The sequence below is a fragment of the Barbatula barbatula genome, assembly GCF_947034865.1.
Source record: "Barbatula barbatula genome assembly, chromosome: 6".
Lineage (NCBI taxonomy): Eukaryota > Metazoa > Chordata > Actinopteri > Cypriniformes > Nemacheilidae > Barbatula > Barbatula barbatula.
Genome location: NC_136765.1, coordinates 1481025 through 1505128, shown reverse-complemented (window position 1 = coordinate 1505128; position 24104 = coordinate 1481025). Strand labels below are relative to the sequence as shown.

Sequence of the window (24104 nt, the reverse complement as noted above, 5' to 3'; positions counted from 1 at the left end):
TACGGAAACGCTACACTTCGGTGTATCAAGTACAGATTTTTAAGGGAATTTTACTCTGTGAATCTCATGGTGTTATGAGGTCCATCTCTGGAACTGCTCTCCTCTTTCTGCATCACATTTACATCAGATGATACAGAGTCATTACTAACAAGATTCAGTATAATAATAACCTGTATGGCATACACTACACTTCAGGGACTCTGTACTGCAGTTACTTTGTACACTTACTTTTGACCGCAGACTCTCCTGATGACGAGACTTATGCCATGTGGGCAGCACGCAGACTACTTCTGCCTTAAAGCAATGAGGAAAGATGACAGTTTGTCAGAAACCCAACTGGTTTCAAACACAGAGGATCACAAGATCACATCATCTCCCTCTTTGAATATGAAGGGGTCTGGTCCACACTATACTGAAGAATTTCACAGTGACAATCAGCTTCTCAAGTTCAAACCCGATCACTGCTTTTAATATGGATTGCACATCCCGGTAACGCTTTAGATTACGGCCCGCAAAGTACAGAAAAATTAAACTACAGAATATACAGCGAGACTAATTGTAATAATACTGTACTTCTACAGTACATATCTGTAAGTATGGAAGACTTTTACTTGCAGCTAACACAGATATCTCAGACGGGTCAGTGTGTGATGTTTAGTATGTTCAGAAGCGTAACATAACGTAAGAGTGAATGTAATGAAACTCATTTTACAATAACATATTACTCGGAAATTCCTGTTTAAAAGCAGTTGAGCTGTGGTGTGTGGATATTAAAACTAATGGAACGGTTCACAAATTCAGAAATGTAGATATTGATGTGATTTAATGATTCAGTTTATTCAAAATTCAGTTACTAAAATATATTCATAGATTTAATTATTTGTAAAATAATTTGAATTTTTTTATGAATTATTTGTTAATTGGTCTTTATTATTTTACTATTTGGTGTATTATTTTGTTAAATTTGATAAACGTTATTTGGTCAATTATTTCTTTGTTAAATGATTTGTAATTTGTTAAATTTCTTGTTCATTTATAGAATATAAACTCTTAAGAGTACTTTTTTGTGTGTCGTCCATTACTGCAGCCTACACTTACAATCACATTTCTTATAGAGCAAGTAATTCTTTCAAATACGCCTTAAACTTTACTTTGAAAGTGTGATATTTTTATTACACAAAGTTGAGCTTTGACAAGGACGTTCAACAGTTCTAACAAACTCAAAACCAATAACAGTGACAACAGCTGATATGACATCCAGCTAGGTCTGTCACATCCTAACCCCTTCCATATAGGATCGACTATATTACATGAAGTGCCGCTGCCCTCGTGCATATTTCATAAGAAACAAGCCCTGCTCCTATGCTTTAAGCGTCTCTATTTACAGTACAGGCAGGGTAGTTGATTCCTCTCTACTTGAGGTAGTTAACCGACCCTTAAAAGACAAGTTCTCAAAGAACCGCGCTCTGGAATGCCTGACTTTCCCACGTCAGGTGGTTACACCAAAACCTGCAGAAGGTCTCTAGCCAAACGTTTAAGGTTAACAAAGATATTCTCACGAAAAACTATACATCAGCATCATCACGCTCCTCCGAGCCACTTCAAACCCAGGAGAGAAAACAAAACAAAAAAAGGTCTAAATAAAAGTGCGACACATTCGACGTTATGGGAGTCTTGAGAATCTGAACTTCAATTTCCAAAATGTGGGCATGGACACACTCCTTGTGTAAAAACTGCAAGTCCAAGTTGGTGACTGTTGAGTTTTTCTGCATCGTCAGAAGTGGCAGTATATAGGAGATATGCTTGAATAAAGGCTGGAATATCATTGGACCATTGAGACGACTTTAACCTTATAAACACTGTAGAGTCCGGTGTAACCCCATACAACAAGTCAGTCTTCATACTACCTGGTCAGGACCAGCCTCGACCCCTTTCCCCTGCCAAAACAAAACACACATGGTAGCAGATGAAGAATTAGACAGAATCTTCAACAACACGAGATTAGAATCCTAAAAAATCTGATTACGGTTAAGTTAATTTTTATAGAGAAACATTACCATTATAAGCACAGACCTTTAGCACAATATTTAGTGTTTGCAGTCCCATTTTCTTCAATAACACTTACATTTGCTAGGTCGATATAAAATAATATTAATGATACATTTACATTGACCCCTATAGCACATCAATAAATGTGTAATAGTCCTAGAATTAGCAATTGAAAACATTTTTCAAATCATGAACGTGTATGGGTTCTCATGTCATTTTGATTGTGTTATTGACATTGAGCAGTCCGTGTTACTGATGTATGTGACAGGTGAGTGTTCAAAGAGAAGCTTCTGGTTGATCAGCTCCCTCTGCTGTACAGGACTGAGATTAGTTTACATCTGGAGTGAACAGGCACTCCAGATGACATGAACTTCCGTAAATCAATTTAAAGTGATTCAAACAGCCACGTGAATCAATTCATTGTCAAACGTCTCAAGATTTCTAAGATTCACAGTACAAATGACAGTTTTGTCTTAGAGAGTCTTATTCAGTCAGGAAGGACAAAATGAACGAGACTGTGACGAATGAAAGAAAAGTGCAAACCTTTGGTCCGTTTCGCTCGCATGGTGCCTTGCATACGTAAGCAATGTGAAAAAGGGAAAAACAAAACGCCAGAACATGTATGTTGAGAGATAAAGGGGAAAGAATTTTGTTTTGTTTTTTTAAGAAGCTGAGGATCTAAGCCTACAGAGTCTAAAACCTCCTGCCAACACTCCAAGAATGCTCCACCCACACATCACGTACCACTCGACATCGCTGCTGGATGCCACCTCTAGAGCCACGCCCACCTCGTCCGGATCCCGGACCTCCACGCTGAGAGAATCCAGCCCGTCCCCTCGCCATGCCGGAGCCCCGGCCCCTAGACAGCGTGGGCCCGCGAGCTCCTCTGCTGCCCGTTCCTCTAAAGTGAGCTTGAAAGTCTTCATAGCCGTAGTATGGATCTTCGTAGCCTCCTCTGTAGTTGTGATAGTCGTAGCCGTAGTAGTCGTAATAATCCCTGTAGCTGTAATAGTCGTTAGGGTAGGAATAAGATGCTCTCACACCTCGTCCTCTGCCTCGTGATGAAGGCTGCACTTGTGGCGGCCCGTAATAATAATAATCATCATACCTGCAGGAAACAGATGTGATCAGACATATAGACAGAAACACCATTCTGTTTCGTAAAAAAACCTGGAAGAGTCTTACATTTGAGTTTTAGCAGCTTGTCTCTGGGCCTTCCGTTCTTTCCTCTTCTGATCAGGTGGCTTAGCAAAGACTATTTCGATTTGTTCTCCTTCCAGATCCTTCCCGTGCATTTCAGCTAAAGCATATTTCGAGAGGAAGCCCTGTATCTGTATCAAGAGCTGGTGGCAGGACCAGAGACGACGGCTTTATAATTCTAACATCATGGACAATATAGCAGATAAACTGGTAACATGAACTGAACATGAGACCAATGTTTAATAAGCTCAAATATCAGAAATGGTATTCTGCAAACAGTATGTACCTGGTTTAAAATAACAAAATCTGCAACAAGGAGAATTTACTCACAACAGGAGTCTTGACCTTCCTCGCTGTATTTAACAATTCATATCGTGTTATCATTTTGATATGGGATTTTACAAATTTACTTGAAATTACATTACTTTAATTATTACTTTATTTGCAAAAATATACTGTTATCCATCTTCTACGTTTTAAGGTCATCCGTGTTCCTGCATATCTGTGTGTAATTTCTCAAAGCATTTCTGAAAAGTTTTTGATATTTTGATATAAAAGAAATAATGTTATTTGAATCAGATTTACAGCCTCCATTCACTTTGATCCATAAAGCCCAAGCATTCAAACCTGTTTCCAGGTTATTGTAGGAAAAAAATGTTTGATATAGGAAATATATTTATTAATCCTTATAAACACACATTTAGTCAAAAGTAGGCCATCACCTACTGAGCGTCAACCCTGTTACTTGCAACCTTTGTCTACTTTGTTTTAATATAATATGTTGTATTTAACTAAACAAGTCTGATTACAACTGTTGTTTATAATACTACACGTCAAACTAAAGCTGCATATTGTGCAACAGGAGGATGGATTAAACGATGTTCAGGAGATCATTAAAACAGAGAAGGCGTATCCTGAACGCAGACTCAGAGGAGTCCTGGAAGAGCTCAGCCAAGGCTGCAGGTTAGCACTACATCCACCCGTTCGCTCGTGTACATGATTCATATCACTGCAAAATATTCACATAGATGCTAACTTTTCCTTTCAGCCTCAACACAGCATTCCAGATATTTACATTTGGATGATAAGCAACAACAAGCGCATCGCGTACGCTCGCGTTCCCTCCAAAGACATCCTTCACTCTCCGCTGGAAGAAGAGAAGGGGAAAGACTGTGGGAAGGTCCAGACCCTCTTTTTCAAGGTTAGATGTCTTTGACCCGCTGGTGCTCACACTCGTACTCCTCCTGGTCTAAAGAAACTGAATACCTTCAACTTTAATTGAACAATTTACAGTTTCTAACAATCCAACATAGTATTTATTTTGGTTCATTTATATCAATGCACAATGCATCATGAAAATATCATGTATTTTAATACAATATATTCTCTTTATTTTCGTTATTCATCTATTCTTATTATTATTATTATTATTATGTGTATTAACAGTATTGTATCATGTAAAACTGCTTTGCAACAATGACAATTGTGAGAAGCACTAAATAAAATAAAATTAAACTGAATAAAATTTGGATTGATTTATTTTAGAAATCAAAGTAAAATATTTAAGATCAATAATATTTGACCTACCTTATATATTTTATGGATTGATGTAATATTTGTGCAATACAAATAATATGTTTTCCATTGAAATAATTGAATGTTCAATAATATATGGTTTATGACATATTTATGCAGTAAATACTGAATAAAACATTATCATGACAATAAATATATTTATTATTATGATAATATTATTGTTGAGTATAATTTTGACAGATTTGGGGGAAATCTTATAATTTTATATAAAATGTATGCAATTAATATTATATTTAACAGTAAAATACATTATATTACAATTCATTTCCTATGGTGGTCGGTCAGGAGTAAGAATGTGACGCTTGCGTACAAAAGTTAAGTTTCGTACTGTTGTGATAAAGTAACACTGTTACATTGAGCAGAGATTCTTCCTCTCTCCAGCTCCCTGGTAAGAAAAGTTTTGGACCTGCGGGGTGGACCGTTCAGGCCAAAACCGAGCCGTATCTGTGGCTGGGCCTGAACCGACAGCGTAAGGACTACCTGAGCGGATTACCCAACGGGTTTGAGGAGAACAAAGCAGTCAAAGGAGTGCAGTCGTCCCCACCCATCAGTCTACAGTACACCAGTAAGATGACCCAGTAACAGAGCGTTCATCATAATATCGTAGCACTCCAGACTAACGCTTGAATGCCGTGTTTAAATGTGTCTGAACAGTGAAACAGATCTTCCAGCTGAGGGTCCACATGTATCAAGCTCGGAGTCTGTTTGCTGCAGACAGCACGGGACTGTCGGACCCTTTCGCTCGGGTGTTTTTTTCCACTCACAGTCAAGTAACAGAGGTACCATAAACGTCCCACCTAACAGACACTTTGGCTTTGAAATGTTGTGCGTCAGAAGGAGAATGAAATGTGTTGACTGTAATCCGTCAGATCCTGAATGAAACCCTGTGTCCCACGTGGGATCAGCTGATGGTGTTTGATAATGTGGAGCTGTACGGTGAGGCAGGTGAACTGAGAGATGATCCGCCAATAATCGTCATCGAGATCTATGATCAGGACACAGTCGTGAGTGCTCGTGACATTGAGTGTGTGGTTATCGATGACCCTCCCTGCTGCTGTTGTGTGTCCATCTCATTCTCATTCTTTGTGTGAAGGGTAAAGCTGATTTCATGGGCCGCACGTTTGCTAAACCCATAACCAAGATGTCAGATGAGCATTATGGACCTCCACGATTCCCTCCTCAGTTAGAGTATTACCAGATCTACCGGGGTAACGGCACGGCTGGAGAAATGCTCGCAGCCTTTGAACTGTTACAGGTGCGTCATGTTTGTGTGTCTGTACTTTGTGTGTGTGTGTGTGCTCACACATCTCTTGTGTAACTCTTTCAGATTGGCCCCGGTGGAAAGGCTGATCTGCCTCCTATAGATGGACCTACAGATATTGACCGCGGTCCAATTCGGCCTGTTCCTATCGGTAAACAGCTCAGATGTGTATTTATTTTTTTAAACACTTTAAACCGTAAACAGTACAGTGATGGATATAGTACAGTACAGTCGCCCACAACCATATATTTGTATAAACATGACAGAAGTTAGCATGTGAAAATCTCTCTCATGACTTGTTAACTGATCAGGGTGTGTAAATACACCCCAGGTGTTGTTCTGGGGTCTGAGGGACCTGAAGCGAGTGAATCTGGCACAAGTGGATCGTCCTCGTGTGGACATCGAGTGTGCGGGGAAAGGCGTTCAGTCATCGCTGATTCAAAACTACAAGAAGAATCCTAATTTCAGCACTCTGGTGAAGTGGTTTGAAGTGGTGAGTTGTCACTGCGGTGTATCTTAAGAATATCTTCGGGTGAATCACAAACACTTGATAACATTCACACTTGTGGTCAGCTGTGGCCTGGTGGTCAGAAGGTTGCTGATTCGAATCTCAGTGCCAGCAGGTCATGACTGAAGTGCCCTTGAGCAAGGCACCTTACCCCTGATTGCTCTGCAGTAATGTGCCACTGTATAAAAACTACTTGTAAGTCGCTTTGGATAAAAGCGTCTGCCAAATGAATAAATGTAAATGTAAAATGTTGTCGTTCAGGATCTGCCTGAAAACAAACTTTTAAACCCATTCTCATCACGTACGGATAAATAACACTCGCTGTTGCAATATCGTGTAATACACCAATGTTCAGTTGTGTGTGCATACAAATCGTTTATTTTTGCGTGCATATGATCGACCAATTTTAACGTGCATGCAAATTAAACAGCACTTTGCGCTAAAGCTAATGTTAGCGTGCGTGCATATTATAACCTCAACCGTTAAACAAACCCTAAACCTATCTGTGTTATTTAAATTATTTCAGTGTTTCCTCTTCATGTACGACTCAAATTGGCAGCTCTCCATCGAGGTGCACGCAAACATTGGCATATCATATGCACACACTATTGAACTTTGTCGTACGTATTACACGATACTGCGACAGCATGTTATTTATACGCAGATCAATGAGAACGGATAGAACTTTTACACTCACTCAACTGAATTCTCAGGATCATTAAATGGTTCGATTCTCAGGCTGTAGTATATTTGTGTTACTATAGTAAACTGTATTGAATCACGGTATACTGTAGAATATGATATTGTACTATAGTCTGTAGTATGAAAAAAATTATTGCGCTAATTAGTTATCACAACTTAACATTTTGAGTTAAGTTAACTTCTCTAGATTTAACTTGTTGAGATAACTCAAAATCAAAATGCTATAGTATGTAGGAAGTTTACTACCCTTGAAATATAGTATTTCGTAAATACTAAATAAACTAACTGAATATATAAAAAGGATTATTATTAATGTTTTCAATAAATAAACTTCCAAATTAAATGACTTTATCATAATTAATTACTACTGGAATTACAAAATTGTTGGACAATGAAGAAGGTGTTTCAAAACGTTTTAATGGCAATGTACATAATATCATATATGAAAAACAATAAGAGTAAACAATAAGTAACGACATGTGCATTGACTGTGTTGCAGTCGTCTGACGCTGTGGTGAAGGTTGACATGGTGAGTACAGTAAATGTACAGTAGAGTTTTGGTGTTAATTCAGTACAGTATGAAAGTTAAACGTGTGTTGACCGTGTTTATTTTTGTTCTTAACGCTGCGACAGGAGGAAGAGAAGGGTGGAAAAGGCAAAAAGAAGCGTAAGAAGGGGGAGGAGCCAGAGGAGGAGGAGCTAGATGAGAGCATGCTGGACTGGTGGTCCAAATACTTCGCTTCTATTGAGACACCGAAAGAAGTGAGACGTTCTTATACAATATATGATCATTTTCAAAAATCTTGTTTTTTTGTGCATTCCAACTGATATCAATCAAACTGCAGAAGCTTTGTTTTGATTTAAGCCATAATAACATAAAAATACAGCTTATTAACACAATAAAAACATGATAACATCATAAAAAATAATAAAGTTATATACTCTTCATATATAATGTATTTTAAAAACATGTAAGCTAGTAGCCTATATGACAATTATGTTCCTTTAAACTGAAACATGACTATACAGGAGCCTTCATTTAACTGTTTTAAATGTGTAATAATGGTTCTTTAAGGTTATTAAAGCACAAGAAGCCGAGGCTGAAGAGAAGGATGATGTCGACTCTGGAGAAGGTAACTCAGTATTAACATCATAGCGGATCAGAGGTTTTTCAAAATAAAGTTCATACAATACAACCTCTATTGCGTTAAATACTTGTTTTCTTTTGTTAGGTAAAAGCTTGTGTACATATTACACATTTTTATGATGTTTGCATGTTTATCTTGATCTGACAGGCAGGAGGAAGCGAGGGAAGGGAAGGAACAAGCCAGCGCCTGGAGAGAGCGGACCAGAGAAGAAGAAGCAGAAAATCGAGGAGCTGAAGGTCCATAAATATACACACTTAAGATTGAAAAAGTCCAGTTGTTCTTCATGTGTGGTTTCATGTGAAGGTCTTATGTTCTTCACAGATGTATAACAGAGAACTTGAGATTGAATACAACAGTTTTGAAGACTGGCTTCACACCTTTAATCTGTTCAGAGGGAAATGCTCAGACGACGCTGATGTGGACCAGAACGCAGCCGATGAGGACAGACTCATTGGGAAATTTAAGGTCTGTTGTTGAGTTTTCTTCTCTGTCATCAGGGAAGAGGGCCATTTAACACTCATTGGATAAGGCAACCAAGATAGCTACATTGTGTCGGCCCAGATCCGTCCCACTTCTGGCTCGCGTGAGATGTATCAAATGCAGGCCGGATCTGGGCCAACACTAAGTGGCTGTCTAGGAACAAACAGGAAACAAAATGTTACTCAAGGACACTAAGATGTCAAATTTCTGTTCAGTTGAATGAGTTTTTTTTATCTGTGTGCTCTGCAGGGATCTTTGTGTATCTATAAAGTTCCTCTGTCAGATGAGTTTTCCAGAGAAATGAGCTTTGATTCCAACATGGGCATGTTCCAGAACATTCCTCACAACGACCCAATAAACGTCATGGTCCGAGTCTATGTCGTCAGGGTATGTGCGACTCACATAACTGCGGTTTTATTCTGTTTGCATATGTTTAATAATAATTTATGATTGCACGACTTTGTCTCAGGCAACAGATCTCCATCCCGCAGACATCAATGGGAAAGCGGATCCTTATGTCGCAATTAAGCTCGGAAAATCCGAGATAAAGGACAAAGAGAGTTACATCTCTAAACAGCTCAACCCTGTGTTTGGAAAGTTAGTACATTAGCTGTCATTCTCATTCACCTCAATGATATAAATATTACAATCGGAATGAACTAATTTACTCCAAACATTTATATCTTTTGATATTGAAGCAACACTACCGATGGATTCCACCCTCACCGTGTCCATCTATGACTGGGATTTGGTGGGGACCGATGATATGATTGGAGAGACGAAGATTGATTTGGAAAACCGTTACTACAGCAAACACCGGGCAACATGTGGCCTCACCTCCAGCTATGCAATGTAAGCATTGATCTGCTGCTGTCATGATCTGGAGTACATACTGTATTTACACTACAATATCAATAACTTTACTTGTGCTGCTGTTTTGTGAAGTCATGGCTATAACGTGTGGAGAGACCCCCTGAAACCGACGCAAATCCTTGCCAAACTCTGCAAAGACAGCAAAATGGATCAGCCCCAGTATGGCCCGGGAGAAAGAGTGAAGGTGGCCAACCGAGTTTACACGGGACCCACCGAAATCGAGGATGAAAACGGTATTACCATGAAGCATTTGAAATGAACCAGCTCGGGAGGAATTTAGAAATAATTTCGTAATCAGTTTTGACATTTTTGCTCATGAGCTCCAATGTAAAATCTGTAAGATATAAAGCCAGCTGGTTAAACAGCAGTGATGGGGTTCTAGAGTTCTTAAACATCTCTATGACAGGACTGAAGAAACAGACGGATGAACATCTGGCTCTCGCTGTGCTCAACCGCTGGGATGATCTGCCAAGGATTGGCTGCAAACTGGTTCCAGACTACGTGGAGACCAGACCTCTCCTGAATCCCGATAAACCCGGCATCGAGCAGGTCAGGAATGATCTAACAGACAGATGATCCGTCCAGAGATAAAGATTATGAATTAACGTGTGATTATTATGATGCAGGGACGAATTGAGATGTGGGTGGATATGTTTCCAAAGGATATGCCTGCGCCTGGACCTTCTCTTGATATTTCCCCACGAAAACCAAAGAAGTAAAGTCCATTTACTGATCCTAATACAGCATTTCATCTCTGTGATGTTGTTGTAATGATATTGTAATGATGGACAGATTCGAGCTGCGGGTGATCGTGTGGAACACAGATGAGGTCGTTCTGGAGGACGATGACATCTTCACGGGAGAAAAGTCTAGTGACATATTCGTTCGCGGGTATGACGTCACGCGTGACATCACTACACAAACACCAATTTAATGACTTGAAGTAATGAAATGAAGATGTTGTTTTCACGTTTGTATTGACCAGCTGGCTGAAGGGTCAACAGGAGGATAAACAGGACACTGACGTCCACTATCATTCACTGACCGGCGAAGGAAACTTCAACTGGCGCTTCATTTATCCCTTCGACTATCTGCAGGCAGAGGAGAAGATTGTCATCTCAAAGAAAGAGTCCATGTTTTCCTGGGATGAGACCGAGTATAAGATTCCTGCCCGACTGAATTTACAAGTCTGGGATGCCAATCATTTCTCCGCCGATGATTTTCTGGGTGTGATGTTGGATTTTTTATCATAAAGAGAATCATTAAGAGTCTCAGTCGTCTTTCATGTCATCACACAAATGTTTGTTTGGGATTCAGGTGCAATTGAACTGGATCTCAATCGATTCCCTCGCGGGGCCAAGACGGCCAAGCAGTGCTCCATTGACATGGTGATCAATGAACAGGACATGCCCATGGTCAACATCTTCAAACAGAAGAGAATTAAAGGATGGTGGCCGTTCGTGGCCAGAGATGAAAACGATGAGCTGGAAATTACAGTAAGTAACCAAGTCACCAATGAATCTAGAAATCATAAAGGCTTAGGAGAAATAAACATGAGATGAGACTGTAGAGGTCAAATAATCTGGATTTGGGTAAATTTGATGAGTAATGTTTGAGTTCATATCGAGATCTTCAACAATATTGATGTTTGGCAGACAAATTTGTGTTTGAAACATTGTTGAGATCTCTTCAGAAACTCTATTTCTTTGGAGAAATATCTCGTACGATACTATCTCTTGCTGGATGCAGATTAAGAAAAAGTTTCCATTTGCTCTCCATTTATCTCATTGATGTCTAGAAGAAATATTTGAGATATTACAGAAAGCTCATCTGTGATTTATCTTTGGTTGAATGTTCAGTATTTACATCGGATCAATGTTGCACACCGCTTCTTGAGACTCATTGCTTTATCTTCACACTGAGTCTTAAAAGCACAAAGGTTTGGACAGTAAAATTCAGATTCCGGACCTTCAGCACACACTCGTTCACACAGGTTTTATTTCCTCAGGGGAAAGTAGAAGCGGAGCTCCATCTGATGACGAGTGAAGAGGCTGAGAAGAGTCCTGTGGGTGAAGGACGCAATGAACCCGAACCACTCGAGAAACCAAAGTAAGATCTACAAAACCTTTTCATCTATTTCCCTTTTTAACATCCCTCGTATCTTATCATTCAAATTAAAACGCCATTCACACATTATGTGATTTTGTGTAATAAATAAAAGGGACAGTTTAAAGTTACAAAAGAATGTGGTTTCCTAGAAATAACACAGAGATGTGTTCAGTTACAGACCGCACACAACATGTGGTAATGGTTTAAGAGTGTAGTATTAAGTAGTGTACTTACAGTACAAGTAAACTAGTACTCGTACCAACAACATAAAGTATTAAATAAAAAAATAAAAAATATACTACAACTTTGCTCAATTTTATTTAATAAAAGGAACTTAAATGAGCTTTACATATTTTTTCTTAGCATGTCCATAAAAAATAACATTTACTTTTATATGTACACGACTAAAGTTATGGCACATTCAGTCAGGACAAGAAAGCTGCGTTGTGGTACTGAGTTTGACCCGACACAACCTTCCTGTGGTTCATCAGTCCACTAAAGCCAATCCGCCATCTCATCTGCAAACAATACAAGTGTCTTATTATCTCAAGTGTTTTGGCTTTGTTGCTATCAGCCATGCTGGGGCTGTTTTTCTACAGTATACCCACATACATGGTAAAAAAACACTTCTAGGGGCTTGAAAGGCTTTCTTGTGCTCTTCAGTACGTCTGTCCCAATGATATTTCTGATACTTGATGGTTGGAGAAGTCTTACTGTCTCTCAACTTTGTTCAAAATCATTCAATACAATACACTGAACAGTTAATCAAACCCGAACTAACAATATGTCAACATTTGACAGAGCTTTTATATTCTCATGCATAGTTGCGTAGACATAATAACAAAGATGTCTGGTTTGCATCTCCAAGGTTTTTTTAGTAGTTCTTGATCAGAGCAGCACAAACTACGGTCTTTATTATTAACTTATTATTTATGATAAGCTTTAATTTCAGTATTTTTAGTCCATAACTGAATGCTTTCATTCTGAATCGATTTGATATTAACAAGCATGTTCATGTTCACGTTCATTAAATGTCAATTTGTTAACCAAATTCGATTATACTAGAATACATTTAGCTATTCAGACAAAGCTGAAGTTTTTCATGGAATTGACTGGTATGACTAATACACGTAGAAATTTGCAACGAACTTCCAGCAACTTCATTGTGTTAATCCATGAGATAAACATTGTGAAACTGGCAATGTCTGTGTTAAAAGTCCGTGTTTAAAAGTTTGTTTACTGGTTTTGTTCCACCAGCCGTCCTGACACGACATTCCTGTGGTTCCTTAGCCCACTAAAGGCAATCCGCTATCTCATCTGCAAACAATACAAGTGGCTGGTCATCAAAATTGTGTTGGCTCTGTTGCTCTTAGCCATGCTGGGGCTGTTTTTGTACAGTATGCCCGGATACATGGTGAAAAAACTTCTAGGGGCTTGAAAAGCGTTCTCCTCCTACTTACAAGACATGGATGACATTTTGTGATATTTGTTTGTTGGACTAGTCTTATTGTTTTCAATTTTGTTCAAAATCACGAATGCAATAAACTGAATGAATAATGTAAAATGAAATAACCCAAAATATTTCTGACCTACACGCAGCAATTGAAAAAGCATACATTTCTTTCCAAGCATAGTTGCATAGAATTAAACAAAAAAACGATCTGGTCTGGTTTGCATTTACGAGACTAATGTCAAATGTTGTTTTTGTATTGATTCAGAAGTCTCTGGGTAATGGTTTGCATGAAAGTTGACTATTTATATTGCATTACTGCTATGTGTTATTGTGTGCTTTGAATCTAACCAATAAATGAATAAAAACTATAAAATGCATTTGTTTTCTTACCAGTTCTTGATAAATGCATCTTAAATCATATTTATTCTTGTTTTCTGTTTTTATCTGTTGATGATTGAGTGTATTGTGATGTTATCAAGCACCTTTTAACATGTTAAATGTTCATTTAACGTTTATTTGTCAGCATGTTACGAAATAATTATTCGGATTTCCTAAACAAATGCAATTTCTCTTATTGACACTGCTCTGTTTCGATACACATAACAACATATGTCCAATGCATTTGTTAATGAATAAGGACATTTGAAAACTGCCAAAAGTTGAAATTCAGTGTTTACAATGTTGTTTACCGTTTTTGTTCCACCAGCCGTCCTGACACGACCTTCCTGTGGTTCCTAAGTCCGCTCAAGGCAATCCGCTATCTCATCTGCACACAATACAAGTGGCTGGTCATCAAAATTGTGCTGGCGCTGCTTCTGCTCGCCCTCCTTGTCCTGTTCCTCTACAATATGCCCGGCTATATGGCCAAGAAACTTCTGGGAGTCTAAGAGAAGAAAGTCCCCTACATCCTTATAAAACTTCTAAAGTACCTTTACTTGGCATTCACTGTTTGTTTTTTCGCTTGGTGTGACTTGCTTTTTTATTTTCAAGTTTAGAAATGACAACTTGGGGTTAAAGAGAAGGCAAATCCCACGATGAACTTCTATCATAGCAAGTGTTCTGCTGTTGGACTCATATTTTCAATAAACCTATTGGCATTATTGTGTTTTGTTACAAAATTGCCAAAGCAATAAATAAAGTTTCCTCAAAAATCACATAGTGTTTGACCTTCTGTCTGTAATGTGTTTAAAGAATGATACCACTGTAAATATCACTGTATATCATGAGGTATCCATGTTGATGAAATGGCAACATCATTTAATCTCATCACATTGGCAATAAGAAGTAGACACATTAATACTACATATACCTCAAACCCTATTTCTGTGATGGAGCTGGTGTGTAGAAAGACATTATCGCCAACACTTCTTCTGGAGACCTGCGGTCTGGTTTCAACAAATCAGTATGTAGGAAGATTTTATGTTGAAAACAATAGTTCACAAAAAAGGCTTCAGCTTGGTTATTACACCAACTTATGATCAACATTACTACATTTTAAAATGAAATGATATTGCTGGGGTTAGTTTTACAGTGAACATGTTTTACACCAAACGGTAGGTTTTGAATCTTGGGAACAATATGTAGGTTTTACTTTGATAAAAACAGAGAAGCGCATGTTGCTACAGGCAGGACTGCCTGCACTTGAAATAGAGAGCCGCAGAGATGACGTATTTTTCTATGCAAAACCCCGGAAGCGAGTTAGCATTTAAAGACTTCTGGTTCCATCGCCCCAAAGTCTATTTATCAGTTTTTGGTATATCGCCTGAAAAAGGACTGTGGCTAACAAAACTTCGAAATATTTTTGTGTGTAAAATCTACCACATTAAACACACCAGTTATAACCTGTTTGTGATTTTTTTAACCTTAATTGTGTTTTTAAAATAGCGGTTGCTAAAAGCGACTACTTCCTTTTCTTATAAATAATGCAACATGGCCACAAAACTCTAAAAACATTGTTGGGGATCCATTCACAGAGTAAGTATACTTACCAGGGAACACATTTTTAATAAAAGTTTGAAAACGTTGTCAGAGGTTTGGTGGTGGTGAGGTTGATATTGAGATATCGTAGTGTAGTCTGTTGATAGCCTTGGGTTAGCTTTTTACTTCACTTCGGCCGATTAGGTTGGACTACAAAAATACATCATCTCTCAGGTTCTGGATATAGGCCTATCTAGACATTTTGTTTATCTTTGACATTTTCAGACCAAGTGTTGTAGTACTCCAGACCGGTCTCAAGACCATTTTTTGATGGTCTTGGGTATTGTCTCGGCCTCGACGGTCTTTGATATCGGTCTCAGACTGTGAGGTCTCTGAATTTTATTTCAAGAACGGTCTAGACTATAACTTTGGGAATTCCACTGAATTGCTGGTGCATTTTCTGATTTATGTGTTAAAACCATTCATGTGATTGATGATGTGATTGTCAGGTCTCAAGTCTAGCACTTGTTATGGAAATTTTCTAGTCTAGCTTCTTGATGTGTCTATCTATATGTTTACGAAGTGTTTATCTATGTTTTCTTTTCCTATGTTATCATGTTTTTCTCTATACGCGTCATACCACTCTGCCTTTGCCCTCGAGCAGAGGCCAAGATGTTCTGTTTGGAATAACGGGCATCACTTCTAGTAAACCAGCTCGGGATTCTTGCTAGGGGGCAAAGGGAGGGGGTGTCAGGGATCTCGGGGAGAGATCTCAGGGGAGAACCCAATTGCAGGCAGACGCGGGGATGAAGTGGTTAACAAAGGGATTTTAATAATATTAAACAGAAAACAAAAACCCACGAGGGGGTAAAACAAACAGGAAAATAATGACAACTAGGACACAGATAAACTAAACTGGAAAAAATAAACACTAAGGACTAAACTAGACTGACTCACCAAACTACAAAGAACAAGAACAAGATACTTGGAAAAAACTAGACTCAGAATACACGAATGAGGAACAAATCACAGGGTACAGCAACCAATGAACAAGCACAGGTGTTACGACCGCTAGGGGTCAGCCGCAACAGGAAAAGGAAAGAGTCCCAATACCACGCAGTTGCCAACAATAAATATATTTATTGTTTAAGGGTTTAGTATCAGGGGCAGACACGGCCAAAATAACAAACAAAACAAACTTTTCTTTAAGCTCTACATTTCCTAAAACAAAAGAATAACAAAATACACTTTAAACTTACCTACCTCCCTAAATGAAAACAAGGTGAAAAGATAGATACCAAAATAAAATGGCGTCAAACCCCCTACCTCCCTTGTCTTGGCAAAGGTATATATACAAAATATTTACGTGAGATACATGTAGGCGACAGTTACGTGGCCAATGATGTACAACAGAATCACAAAAATTATAATCAAACAGGCGTGGGTTGGTTAATAAAAAAAAAAGAAGTCACAAATCACAATCCTAAGATAATTACTCACAGCACAATCTCAAAAACCCATTAACACTCTCATCAAATAGGAAACACGAAACACAATGGCATGAAGCACTAAAGTCAACAAGGCTCAACAGAAGAAGAGGCCTGTTGAGCGTTTGGGGAGGTCCTTATATCTGGATCAGGTGTGGAGGAGAAACCAATCGCAGCCTTCAACCAATTACCACCAGATACCGCCCACCTGTAACAAACAACTACATGCACATACACAGAGACAATAATACATAGAATGGATTCAATGAGCAAATGACTCAGGCTCATAACACCCCCACCCACAAAAATAAAACATACACTGTTTTACCGATCGACACGGGATAGTGAATCAGCAATGACATTGTCGATACCCTTTTTATGACATATCTTCAAGTTGTAACTTTGGCAGATTAGTGACCATCTCATAAGACGATGATTAGCATTTGACATGCGCTGGAGGAATATAAGAGGGTTATGATCAGTGTAGACAGTAACAGGCTGTGAGCTCGAACCAATGTAGACCTCAAAATGTTGGAGAGCGAGAATTAAGGCAAGAGCTTCTTTTTCAATGGTACTGTAATTAAGCTGATGCTTGTGGAATTTTTTTGAAAAGAAACTAACTGGGTGATTCAAACCAGCAGCGTCTGTCTGAAGTAGGACGGCACCTGCACCGGTACCGCTAGCATCAACTTCTAAAAGGAACGGCTGTTCAAAACAGGGGGCAGCAAGAACAGGGGCACTACAAAGCAAAGTTTTCAAAGCCTCAAAAGCGAATTGACATTCCAAAGACCATTTGAATGGGACTGCTTTGCGTAATAATGCAGTGAGAGGACAAGCAACGTCAGAAAAGTTCTTGCAAAAACAGCGGTAATATCCAGTCATCCCAAGGAATCGACGGAGGCCTTTCCTAGCCGTGGGAACTGGGAAATCAAGGATCGCTTGTATTTTGGAGTTAAGTGGACAAACCTGACCATTACCAACCTCCTTTCCTAGGTACGTAACAGTGGCACAACCAAATTCGCATTTTGACAAGTTGAGTGTGAGGTTAGCATCTCTTAGATGTTTGAAGACATCGTCCAAGGTTCTGAGGTGATCTTCCCACGTATCTGAATAGCACACAACATCATCAAGATAAGCTTCACAATTAGACACATCAGACAACACTATGGACATTAAACGCTGAAAGGTAGCTCCAGCATTTCGAAGGCCAAATGGCATTACTTGGTACTGTAGAAACACATCAGGGGTGGCAAAAGCAGAGATTTCAGATGCTCGACCTGTGAGTGGCACCTGCCAATACCCTTTGAGTAGATCAAGCTTAGTCATAAATTTAGCATTACCCACACGGTCAACGCAATCTTCCATGCGAGGAAGTGGAAAGGAATCAGCTTTTGTCAAAGCATTAACTCTCCTATAGTCGGTGCAAAACCTTGAGGTACCATCTGACTTGGGGACAAGTAGACATGGTGAACACCATGGACTAGCACTAGGAACTGCTAAATTATGCTCTAACAGGTACTGAGTTTCTTGCTTCATCAGTTCTTTCTTAACTGGGTTGACACGATAAGCGTTTTGTTTAACTGGGACATGCCGACCAACATCTATATCGTGTTTTATTACATGGGTAGTTGAAGGAAAATCGTTAAACAAGGTCGGATACCTACTAATCAGATGGGTAATATCGGCATGGGCAGATACAGATAAGTGTGACAATTTTTCTGATAAGTTCGACAACGTTTCAGTGTTCTGTAAACGAGCAGACAGGAACGAGGCACTATTCATTCTCAAATCATCACTTTCAGGTGAATACTCCGATAATGGCACTGTAACTGGTACAACAGTAGCAACAGGTATGTTAATGTCCCTAAAATCAGAACGCGACACGTATGCCTTAAGCATATTAACATGACAAACGCGTGACTTCCTTCTACGATCAGGGGTATTAACAACATAGTCGGTATCTCCTAGCTTCTCCTTAATCTCATATGGCCCAGCGAATTTAGCTTGGAGTACAGAACCTGGTACTGGAAGTAAAATGAGAACTTTGTCTCCAGTGTGAAATGAACGCTGTACCGCCTTCTGATCATAGCGTTTTTTCATTTGACTTTGGACTGTACCGAGTGAGCGTTTGGCCAACACCCACACCGTATGTAGTCTCTCACGGAATGAACTGACATAATCTAGGACACTGGTTGTTTGAGACGGATGTTTAGTAGAAAGAATTTGCTCTTGCAAAATCTTCAATGGACCACGAACCGTGTGTCCAAAGATTAACTCAGAGGGACTGAAACCGAGTGAGGCTTGGGTAGTATTTCGAACTGCAAATAACAAGAGCGGGATCTCTTCATCCCACTCTTTTTCATTCTCCACACAGAAAGTTCGAAGCATTGATTTTAATGTTTGATGAAATCGTTCGATAGCGCCTTGTGACTGAGGGTGGTATGCACTGGATACCTGATGTTTGATATTTAACTGTTTCATTACCTTCGCGAACACTCTGGACATAAAATTTGTGCCCTGATCAGACTGAATGCATTTTGGCATTCCAAATGTAGTACAGAACTTAACGATTGCTTTAACAATCGTTGGAGCTTTGAGAGAACGTAGTGGTATTGCCTCAGGAAATCTGGTCGACGCACACATTAACGTTAAAAGATAAGCGTTTCCAGACTTCGTTCTGGGCAATGGACCAACACAGTCGATCAGAATCCGTTCAAATGGTTCACCGAGCACTGGTATGGGCCTCAGTGGCGCTGGGGGAATAACCTGATTTGGTTTACCTGCTATTTGACAAGCGTGGCAGGATTTACAAAATTTGGCTACATCTAATTTCATCGAAGGCCAAAAGAAATGCTTCAACAGATAATCATACGTTTTCCGAATCCCAACATGACCAGAAAGTTCATGATCATGCGCAACACTCATTACCTGCTCTCTGTAAGGTTTCGGGACAACAACCTGAAAGACAGTGCTCCAGTCATTATCTGCGTGACTTGGAGTCCACTTACGCATCAGTACGCCATCTTCGAGGAAGTACGCCACAGGATGCTCTGACAGCACAGACGGCTCAACAGTAATTGCCATACAGTGACTCAAAGTTTGATCAACATGTTGTGCTTCAATTAACTGTGGCTTCCCAAAGGATAGATCAACATTAGGAAGTGCACACACATCTATCTTAATTGCCTCAACTTCCTTCTCTGACTGGGCAAAATCATCAACACACATAAAAGAATTAGAAAGATCTACAGTTTCCTTAAATTTGCGAGCTTGAGCTCGTGTCACAACACATGTGCTAAACACATCAGGAAATTCTTCCTTCAACACATCTTCCTCACTCACATTAGGAACATCTATTACTTCCGGTAAACAGAAAACTTTTTTACCTGCCAAATCGTTCCCCAGAATGAGCGATACACCCTTTACAGGTAGTTCAGCTCGGACTGCCAGCTTAACAATTCCTGAAATTATTCCAGATCGCAAGAACACTTTGTGCACGGGAACTTTAACTACTGCAAGATCAATGCCTTGCACTAACACATCAGAATCACAACTTGATTGTTTAGAGAATGATAACACACTTTCCAAAATAAATGATTGCGCAGCGCCGGTATCCCTTAGGATGCGGATACGCTTCGTTTCTGACTCATTTTCGCTCAATGACACAACGCCCTCACAAATAAACGGTTCAAAAGTAGACTCAATCACTGTATTCAAAGAAACATGCCCAGGTAACAAACTATGTCGTTCCACCAATGAAACGCTTTTCGAAGGATATGCTTTCCTGCTAACCTTGCGTTTCAAAGTAGGACAAGTGGCAATGAGGTGACCCACTTCATGACAATAAAAACACTCACGGCTTTCACTATCGTATACAGCAGAAACGTTCTTAGGTGCTGCTGCGGTATCCTTAGAGCTGCGAACCCGTTCAGGGAAATTACGCCTGGAGGATGAAAACACTACTCTATGAGTAAGCACAAACTCATCAGAAAAAACAGCAGCGTCAGAAAGAGAGGAAGCTTTCTGCTCATTTAAGTAAACCACGATTTTCTCTGGTAAACAATTCTTAAACTCCTCCAACAATATTAGCTCTTTAAGCTGTTCAAACGTGACCACCTTGTTAGCAGCGCACCATTTTTCAAACAAATTTGCCTTGTCTCTCGCAAATTCGACAAATGTTTGACTAGAGGTTTTTACATGACTACGGAATTTTTGCCGGTATGCTTCGGGGACTAATTCATAAGCGCGTAAAACAGCATTTTTCATCACATCATAGTCCAAACTCTGTTCAAGTGTCAATGCTGAACAGACTTCTTGAGCTTTCCCGACGAGTTTGCATTGTAATAACAGTGGCCAAATATTTCGTGGCCATTTTAACGTGGCGGCGATTCGCTCAAACACTGTAAAGTAAGTGTCAACCTCGCTCTCTCGAAACAATGGGACTAGGGCAATTTGTCGACTAATATCAAATTCAGGTTGACTTACTTGAGGGTGTTGTTGTGGTGCGGTACTCGGTGTGGAGGCAATGATGGGTGTCGGCACGGTCCCGCTTACACCAGGCACATCAACAGCTGATGGGTGAATAGGTGATATCGCTTTAAGCTCAAGATCCAGCTCCTTGAGCTTGATATCTCGATTAGTTTCCAGCTCAACTGTGCGTACATGTAACACCTGACTCTCGTAACGTTGCCTGCCCAATTCCACCTCTAACTCTTTCAGTTTGATTGCCAGTAAAGGATCGGGCGGAGAAGGTAAGTCGACAGGATCCATGCTCACCAGCTCCTCAGAGTCGGGTTTCTCACCCTCACCTGCGGACACCGGCAACGGAAATGCAACACCCGCCGACTCACTCTCCTTTGGCCAAACTCCGAGCTCCACCAAGTGTTTATAAATCACCTCCTTAATCTCCCGTTTCACTGCACCGCGAGGAACTGTGATTTGATATAAATGTGCAACCGAAAACAGATCTTCTTTGCGGCAGATGTCTAATTGCTGGGGCGTTGGTTCAATCGCAAACCTCTCTAGTTCAAATTTCGAGGCCATTCTGAATTCCCTTCCCCTTAAAGTAAAAAACCACTAGCCAAACAACAAACAAAGCAAATTTCATAAGTTCTTATATCGCGATGATGAAACTCCAAATAGGTATTTGAAAATTTCTTTTAAGACGAGCCCCCAATTTCTGTTACGACCGCTAGGGGTCAGCCGCAACAGGAAAAGGAAAGAGTCCCAATACCACGCAGTTGCCAACAATAAATATATTTATTGTTTAAGGGTTTAGTATCAGGGGCAGACACGGCCAAAATAACAAACAAAACAAACTTTTCTTTAAGCTCTACATTTCCTAAAACAAAAGAATAACAAAATACACTTTAAACTTACCTACCTCCCTAAATGAAAACAAGGTGAAAAGATAGATACCAAAATAAAATGGCGTCAAACCCCCTACCTCCCTTGTCTTGGCAAAGGTATATATACAAAATATTTACGTGAGATACATGTAGGCGACAGTTACGTGGCCAATGATGTACAACAGAATCACAAAAATTATAATCAAACAGGCGTGGGTTGGTTAATAAAAAAAAAAGAAGTCACAAATCACAATCCTAAGATAATTACTCACAGCACAATCTCAAAAACCCATTAACACTCTCATCAAATAGGAAACACGAAACACAATGGCATGAAGCACTAAAGTCAACAAGGCTCAACAGAAGAAGAGGCCTGTTGAGCGTTTGGGGAGGTCCTTATATCTGGATCAGGTGTGGAGGAGAAACCAATCGCAGCCTTCAACCAATTACCACCAGATACCGCCCACCTGTAACAAACAACTACATGCACATACACAGAGACAATAATACATAGAATGGATTCAATGAGCAAATGACTCAGGCTCATAACAACAGGACAATGAACACGAGGATGTTTTATAGGGGAAACAAACACAGGATAATTGACAAGGGTCAGGTGCGGGTAATGAAACACTCAGGGAAGGTTAACGAGGAAACGAGATGGCGGGAACAAAGACACGGACCAGAGAGAGAGCATAGAAAGCTGATTAGCCAACATCTCTCTCTCACATAAAACATAAGACTTTGTCATGAATCTGCCTCAAGACCAAGAATAGACATGACATGAAGGCAGATTCATGACAGGGGGTGTCACGTGGAAATAATATATAAGCCCTGTAAGCGAGAAGGAGGGCGCCTTCTCTCTGCACCATGCTTGTGATTCAATTCAATTCAATTCAATTTTATTTATATAGCGCTTTTCACAATTTGCATTGTTCCAAAGCAGCTTTACAGGGGAAAAACGAAAAACCCAAGAAAGGGTAAAACACACTACATGGTGTTTTATATAATAAATCCAATTATTCTAGTAAATAATATTTAGCATATTTGCTTTAAGTGAATGCTTGGCTGAAAAGATGCGTTTTTAATCTAGATTTAAATTTGGCGAGTGTGTCTGATCCTCGAATAATATCAGGAAGGCTATTCCAGAGTTTAGGTGCTACGTATGAGAAAGCTCGACCCCCTTTGGTGGATTTAGTTATTCTAGGTATTATCAAAAGTCCTGCATTTTGAGATCTTAGAGAGCGTGATGGGTTGTAGTGTGATAGAAGCTCTGTTAGGTAGGTAGGGGCTAAACCCTTTAAGGCTTTATAAGTGATTAAAAGAACTATAAAGTCAATACGATACTTAATGTGTAGCCAGTGAAGGGTTGATAACATTGAGGTTATGTGATGGTATTTTCTGGACCTGGTTAGAACTCTGGCAGCTGCGTTCTGAACTAACTGTAGTTTGTTTATTGATGATGCAGGACAAACACTAAGTAGCACATTACAGTAGTCAAGTCTTGAGGTCATAAATGCATGAATAAGCTTCTCCGCGTCAGCAACACACAGAATATTTCGTAACTTGGCAACATTTCTTAGGTGGAAAAAGGCTGTTTTTGTGACATTTGAGATGTGATTTCGAAATGACAGGTTGCTGTCTAATACAACGCCTAGATATTTTAATGTATTTGTGCGTGTCTTTGGTCCGATAAGTAATATTTCTGTTTTATTAGAATTTAAAAGAAGGAAATTACAGGTCATCCAATGTTTTATATCTTCAATGCACTCTGCCAGTTTGGATAGCTGGGAGGAATCATCTGGTCTTGATGAGATATATAGCTGAGTATCATCTGCATAGCAATGGAAGCTAATTCCATGTTTTTTAATAATGTTTCCAAGGGGAAGCATGTATATGGAGAACAGCACGGGTCCTAGAACCGATCCCTGAGGTAATCCATAATTTACTTGCGTTAGATTGGATGATTCCCC

The 24104-nt window shown here is 39.6% G+C and overlaps 2 protein-coding genes across 2 annotated transcripts; one reads left to right on the top strand and one right to left on the bottom strand.

Moving 5' to 3' along the window:
• Positions 1–1154: 1154 nt before the first annotated feature.
• On the bottom strand, positions 1155–3386 carry LOC306895627 (heterogeneous nuclear ribonucleoprotein Q-like). The gene is made up of 3 exons (XM_079459005.1): positions 3235–3386; positions 2794–3157; positions 1155–1937 (listed from the first exon to the last, which is right to left on the bottom strand). Exons 1-3 carry the CDS (start codon positions 3342–3344, stop codon positions 1899–1901), a joined length of 513 nt encoding a protein of 170 aa, XP_079315131.1. The 5' UTR covers positions 3345–3386; the 3' UTR covers positions 1155–1898.
• Positions 3387–4127: 741 nt separating this feature from the next.
• LOC306895392 (otoferlin-like) lies at positions 4128–14266 on the top strand (the record flags this gene model as incomplete). The annotated part of the gene is made up of 26 exons (XM_079458615.1): positions 4128–4212; positions 4278–4450; positions 5227–5410; positions 5500–5624; positions 5715–5849; positions 5939–6100; positions 6173–6272; positions 6418–6599; positions 6876–6915; positions 7141–7154; positions 7816–7845; positions 7950–8078; positions 8392–8449; positions 8612–8700; positions 8786–8929; positions 9194–9331; positions 9414–9545; positions 9630–9796; positions 9890–10050; positions 10224–10366; positions 10444–10532; positions 10610–10708; positions 10803–11044; positions 11135–11313; positions 11826–11926; positions 14086–14266. 26 exons carry the CDS (start codon positions 4128–4130, stop codon positions 14264–14266), a joined length of 3282 nt encoding a protein of 1093 aa, XP_079314741.1.
• Between the last annotated feature and the right edge of the window lie 9838 nt (positions 14267–24104).